The 7,093-nt window shown below is 35.5% G+C and overlaps 1 protein-coding gene across 5 annotated transcripts in view; it reads right to left on the minus strand.

The window, feature by feature from the left end:
- Positions 1–229: 229 nt before the first annotated feature.
- LOC102675804 (arrestin red cell) overlaps positions 230–7,093 on the minus strand; it is a 30,586-nt gene continuing 23,722 nt past the window's right edge. For all 5 annotated transcript variants that reach the window (XM_006610074.2, XM_006610072.2, XM_006610076.2 and 2 more), the window contains 3 exons: positions 4,940–5,026; positions 4,517–4,660; positions 230–4,206 (listed from right to left, as the gene is read on the minus strand). In XM_006610074.2, coding sequence (XP_006610137.1) covers positions 4,131–4,206; positions 4,517–4,660; positions 4,940–5,026 — 307 coding nt within the window. In that variant the 3' untranslated portion in view covers positions 230–4,130. The remainder of the gene's footprint in view (positions 4,207–4,516; positions 4,661–4,939; positions 5,027–7,093) is intronic.

Here is a 7,093-nt window from a genome sequence, read left to right on the forward strand (position 1 = left end):
TTGAGAGTAAAATTTGTAAGAAATTACTCTCGAGAAACGGACACTTGGTTGGAGAGTGAACTGTCGGAACAGTTATAATAAAAAGTATCTTCGAGAGTTTTACTTTCAAATGGATTCGAAATTATTAATTTATTCCAACCAACGTAGTTCGAGACGAAAAAGGAGAGAAAGAAAAGAGCGACGAATTGCTCGATACAAATCGCGATCCGTGATTAATATAAGGCTTTTTTAATGGGCTCTTTCGTTCCTCTTCAAAAATACATATCGAATCGCAAACTTGATACACAGTTAGACACTCGTTAAAAAAACGACGACACGATACGACTTTCTTTTAAAACAGCACCCATTATTGACTCTGAAGCAACACTGTAACACCGTTGCAATTTGTTTTGTGCAGTTATATTGATATTCTATCCGTCTCGTCTTATTCCTCGTTCCAAAACGTTATTATTATGTATTAATTTACGTACGAACTATTCCATGATCGACCATTCGATTTTTTTTTCTTTGTCCCTTTAATATGTTACAAAAAATATTGGCGCGCACCAGCGCGTGCGAATATAAAATATACTCTCGCGCGTATTGTACAAGCCGTTTCTTCATCTCTTCTCTCTTTTTCTCTATGCGTGTGTACAAGTGTACTTGTTTGTTTCTTTGTTTGTTTGCGTATATGTATATGTATGCTTACGCGTAAGTTTGAGGTCTGAATCTTTACGATCACGTGATTCAGTGGAGCAAAGTTCGATAAATAATCACGAATCACGAAACAGTTTATACAATTTCTTTTTCTTTTTTTTCTCCTTAAAAAAAAAAAAAAAAAAAAAATAATCACGATTAAGAAACGCAAAGACCTCAAACTTACGTTTCTTCCACTTATCTAAATAGTTTAAACATTAACTCGACATTTACAGTAACTTATGCAATTGTTTCGCTCGATTAATAACTATATAGAATAATAATTATGTTCGTCTTGTTCCTCCATTCTCCCTTGAAAGCTTCCTTGCTTACGAAAACATTGAAGTGAGAGAGATGCTTTGGTGTATATATATATATATATATATGTAATCGATAATCTCTCCTAAATACACTCTGTAAATGCTAAATTGATAAAAAATACTATTCCTCTCGTGAACTCCTCCTGCGTATATGTAATATATATGTAATATATACATGTGCAACGATTTAAACGGCCAACAGCACGATCAACGTTGCCCTGGCTCAAAAAATCGAAAATTTGTCGTTTAAAATCGAAGAGAATCGTTCGGTTTTCAACTTCGTTCGTTTGTTGTACAATTGACTTTTGTTATTCGTTATTACAGCGGAAAAATGGCGGTCGATCCTCCATTGAACATAATAATGAAGGATCGTCTTATACAAAAATTTCCCTCCCTTTCTCCCCCCTCTCTTCTTTTCATCTCATGGACGTCTATGAATAATAATAATTTGTTCGTTCGTAATCTCGTTCTCTTCGATTTTAAACCACCGATATTTCCTCCCTTCAAGATACAGAATATTAACATTAACTTGAAAAATTACACACGTCGATACGCAGAAGTTGCCTCTTTAATTAAACGCGCTCGCTGTGCCCTTCGTAAAATTGTCATCGATGTTGATATTTTAAAATAATAATTAATTGACAGCGGACGCATTAATTTTTTTTTTTTTTTTTTTTTAAATCGTGCTAACATACAACACATATATAAGGTGTTTTCTAAATCGCAGATCGGCGAGATTTAATCCAAAGGATTCTATTACGATAGTCAATCATTGATCACGATCTGCCATTTAGAAAATACTCGATACCTCGCTCTTAAAGGCATACCGTTTAATCACATACACCTGGAATGATCCCTCTCTCTCAATTTACGCTTGGAATTATTCGATGTACAATTAATCGCATTAATATTCAGACGCTTCTAGAAATTCTTGTATTAAAAAGATGATGAAGAAATTACGAGACAAGAATTACAAACTTTGTAGAAAAAAAAAAAAATATCGTAAAATAAAATATTTAAAAAAAATTTACAGAGTAACTAGCCTATATCTTCTATATATAAGCAATAAGCAATATAATAATAAAATAACAGATTCGTAGATAAAACAAGATCCAAATATTAATGTGATTAATTGTACTCTCTTCCATGACTCGTTTTGCCGTTTTCATCGTGAACGTAACTCGTAAAAGGATGTAGAAAAAAACTAACTCGAATCGATATTCCCATCAAAGTGTTACACGATCGATTCAATTTTCGCAAACAGTCTTCGGTAAACGATGCAAGTAACGAATTGGATCGATTTCAAGTATGTTCGCAAAGAAACGAATTTTCTATAATCCAAAATGTGTATTCAAAGATGGCACTAGAATGTTTCATTCGGTAAAAAATGTGATACATAAAAAAGGAATAGAAAAATCGTACGATTAGTAACGTGTTGCAAAAAACCCAATACTTTCTCGATGTCGGTATAAACGTGTAAAAGCTAAACTGCTGAAATTTTACATAATTCTCTTTTCTTATTTTTTTTATCTCTATTTTTTCTTTTCTTTTCTTTTTTTTTTTCTTTTTTTTTTTCCCTTTAATCATCGATCGATTTATCGTTAAGCGTGTGACGCAAAGTTTGCATAATTCGGTGTGTGTACAATATGTGTATTCGTGTGTATATATATTTATCTATATATAATGTATTCTTTGTTTTTTGTATATATATATGTATATATATATATATGTAACGTTTAAGAATTCGTTGAATTTTTCTTGTCTTTTCGGAAACGAAATCCGAAAACGACTCCACTATTCGATATTTAATTCTTTGAAAAGAAACATTCTCATTGAATCTCATTCTGATCGCGTGTTGAACGTCGAATACAAAGACACATTTAGCGATCAACGTAACACATTATCTCACGTAGAATATTGTTTAATTTTCAATTATCGTGCAATTCTTTTATAAACTGTGGTACGCTTAAAAGATTCGCAGTCACACGATTCGAGCAATATGCTAAAACGAGAATTCATTTTCGAGAGATCTTCGAAATTACGATAATTTATGATGTTTGCGGTCAAAACTATCTATATATCTTCCGATGAAGCGAGATAATTTTAACGTTTGTCAAGAAATAGTACTGTCCGATTGATTAATCGTAATTTTTCACTGCAAAAAATTCGTTTGTACGATAAGAGGCTGTACATTCCGATTTTGCACGTACACGATGTAAGAAAAGAAAAGCTTATGGTTATTTCTCATAAATTATTCAACGCAAAATCTCAAAATTAAAAGTTTCACACAATACGAAACGAAAAAGATATTTATACAGGAAGGATATGATAAAACTTTCTCAAATTTAATATTTCAATGAGGAAAACGTGTAACTTATTATCAACAACTTAAAGGATTTTTATTAAATCAATAATAGTTTAATAAAACGAAACGAATAATAATCCTTTCTGCAGCGAAATCGACCAGTCTCTTTTTCTCAAGAACATTTTTTTCGGACTCTCTGCATGAAAAACGCACATTGACAGAACGAATTCTGCATACTGGCCATGTGATTAAAATAACAAAAACACGTGTGCTGGTTAAATCGCATCTCCAAAGTAAAAGACTGCACTATTCCTCCATCCCGTTACTGGTAAATATATCGACATCTTTTTCAACGATGCGTACAATCTTCGAATCGTTTCCAGCCACAAACGAAACGTTGTCAAAGCGTAAACACATTGTTATACTTCTTTCCCGCGTGATTTTAATCGTGATCGATCCAAAATGTTCTTTCATTTCCTCCCCTGATGAGTCGAACGAGGTGCGCGTTAGTTACTCTCTGTGCGATTGATTAGTACCATTCCATAGGTGTCGTCCCGTGTACAATATAGATAATTACGATGAATTTGACCAATACGATTTTTCATCCAGAAAGAAAAGGAGATAGTTGGTTCCAGCGATCGTCGAACGATGACGAAAAAGATCTTCGATCCTTGCGGCGAAGAATCGACGTTCCATTTTATCACCGATATTCAATCATTTTCCCAAGCGTGATAATGATCGTCGAATTAAAGGATCAGCTGGCTCGCGCCGTTCTGGAAGATCTTACGTTTGCTTGCGTCGAACAGGTCGATCGAGTTGGATCCACGTAGTCAGGCATCCGTCTCACCCTTCAACCTGAGACGGGCAAAGTCCTCGAAAATGATGTCGTCGTCGCCGTCAGCCTCCCTGAAATTTTAGGGTCAATTTTAAAATTGTAAGAAAATCTTCGCGATCTTTTGATATGATTTCTTTCGTGTAGATGTGCGAATTAATTCGATCTTCTTGAATTTGAAGTTTTAAAATTTCGATGATTTTTTTAACAACAGTTTTTTATTCTTCAAAATAATACCAAATCAATTTTCACATCCAACGATAATACGAGAGGATAACGTAAGAGGAAGATTGATAGCCGCATTACGCGACGATGATTTATCGAAACGTCCATCGATTGGCGGGAACGTAGCTCGAAATCGTTACTTAAACATCGATCACGTACGTGTCCAATTGAATCAGATTTGTGTCAAGCGGTATCTCGCTATCCGTCTTTTGCGTCGGGCTGGGCCGCGCCGTGGGTGGCGCTGGTTCCTCTTCTTCCGGTTTCGGATGCATCAAGATGAACGGCAGTTCCGCCACTAATTCGCTGTTAACAACGTGAATTAAATTCCTCCTTCGTTTCCTGCTTCCTCGAGTACACGTTGTATTAAATTAATTCGATATAAATTGATATCAATTGCGATTACAACGAATCGAAAGGAAATTCGGTGTAAAAAAAAAAAAAGGAACGAAGAGAAAAATCACTCTGCTCTCTGCTTCGGTTTGCCTTTATCCAAAAAGAAAAAAAAAAAAAAAAAAAAAAAAAAAAAAAAAAAAAAAAAAAAAAAAACGGATCAACTAAATAAATTACCAAGTTTCAACTTACCCTCCTAAGGCTCCGAGACAAAGCTTCACTTTAACTTTGTACTGGACGATTATCCCGAGATTCTCGCGTTGCGAGGGATCCACCACGCTGCGAAACAACGAAAATTTCGTAGACTTTTTCCATCGTTTATTTAGTTACTATCAAACATTCAAGCCAAGCATGCATAATTAGCAGAACAATACGAGTCGAACGGAGAATAAGTAAGAGAAAGTAGAGCGTTGAAGCGAACATTCTAAGGAAGAATGGCGAGAAATATCGTGTACAGGGAAGGATAGGAATATAGGAGTAACTTCTTGATAAAAAGGAAGCTTTGAAAACGGGGGGCACGGTATCAAGCACGGTTTAAAAGCAACAAGTGCAAAAGCGAGCATTCAAGACAAGAAAGAAGCAGGGGAACAGGGTTTATCGATTTTGTTTAAGCATTGGTTGCTTACACGTCTGGAGTTGGTACGATTTGATGTATGAATAGTGCGGTTGAAGTGGAAATGCAAATACATATGGTGGATCGTGTGAATTAAATTCGGTCCCAATTCTGGTGCGCAGAAAAATTGAAAAATAATTCGAAAAGTCTATTCCAAAAGAATGGCAAGAACGTTAAATATATCAATTATTCGAAAAGCTTCCACCGCACCTATTCCTATTTTCATCAATTTTGAATCAAGTGTGTCAAGGGATTTGCAGCAGTGTCGACGAAGCAAAATCGATCCTCTAATGTGTAATCTAGCGTTTTAAATTGGAAATAATTCTCGTCGAATCTATATCTCGTGATCGATCCAATCAATTAAAACATTCTCTCCTTGTTGTTGTAATGGACGAAATCTAGTGTTGCCCAGGAATAATACGCACTATAATGCACTATAATGAAGCAGCAGCTAAACGCAACGCCTAAAAATCTCAATACCGCGTTCCGTGGGTGCGTTAAAGGTACAAGTCCGCTCTACATCGCCAATCAGCCAACTCATTTCTCTTCCAGGAGAAGAGAGAAATCATCGAAAAAACACGATAAAGAGAAACGTGCACGTTGCTGTTCACGACTTCTCGCCTATATAGCTCCTTTTCAAATTATTCACGTTACGGCGAATCACGAATCGTTTGTGTAATCGTTTATCGAAAGTAACAATATAATTACACGATTTTCTTTCTCTTACACACACACATACACACACACGCACACAATTCTCGAGTATTCGTCTGCTTTATCATTTATGAATTAATAACGATTTAATGAAGAAATACTTTTTAATGGAAAAAAAAAAAAAAAAAAGATTCGTTCAAATTTAGTTAAAGCGTTTTCGGAACAGAATTCCTTTCTTCAATTTTTACGGAACGTAATTTCTCCAATATAGTTTCGAAAGTAATAGAAATCGCATTTGTTCCTTTCTTATTTTCGCGAATCGAAAAGTTTCTCTCCCGTAGAAAAACGCGAGCACTTGCATGAAAGGTAGGGGTTGGCGAGTCGATAGTAAGTTTTACTCGGGAAGCGATCAAATCAACCCGGAACACGAAAGAAAAACGCGGTTGGTCTCTGAATATAGCGCATAGGAGCGGAAGAGACCCGCGCAGGCGACGCGTTCTTCCTATTTTCGAGCGAAACGTATGTAAATGGAAGATAATTGAAACTGTTGCTGGATCGAGCAAATAAAATTCGTGAAATTCTGAAAAATTCCTTTCGCAAATAATAATGACTCGCGAATATTCACTCTTTTCTTTAAGGATAAAAAAAATTCCCAAACTTATTTCGAATAATTTCGCGGAATTACTCGGGCGTATTTGGAATATTTTTTAAAATTATTTGAAAAAAAAAGAAAAAAAAGAGAAGAGTTAAATTGAAATAGAAATACGTGATGTTTAATTATATTCCATTTAAGAACACGAGTCACGAGTTAATCGCCATCAGTGCCTCCCCAGACATTGGCGAGACCGCTAAACCGTAGTGCTCACGGAACGGTGCAAATACAAATAAGAGACACGGTTTACATTAAGAGCCACGAATGTCAGGCGAGCTTCAAAGGGAAAGGCGACAGTTTAAAACGCAGTCTAGCTGTTCAATTTGAGATTCTCGTCGCGCGTGGGATACAAAAAGAAAAAGAAAAAGAAAAAAAAAAGGGGGGGGGGAAGAGAGAAAAGGATCCAAAACCCTTTCATGCCTGTCGC

Source organism: Apis dorsata, unplaced genomic scaffold, assembly GCF_000469605.1.
Source record: "Apis dorsata unplaced genomic scaffold, Apis dorsata 1.3 scaffold_68, whole genome shotgun sequence".
Taxonomy (NCBI): domain Eukaryota; kingdom Metazoa; phylum Arthropoda; class Insecta; order Hymenoptera; family Apidae; genus Apis; species Apis dorsata.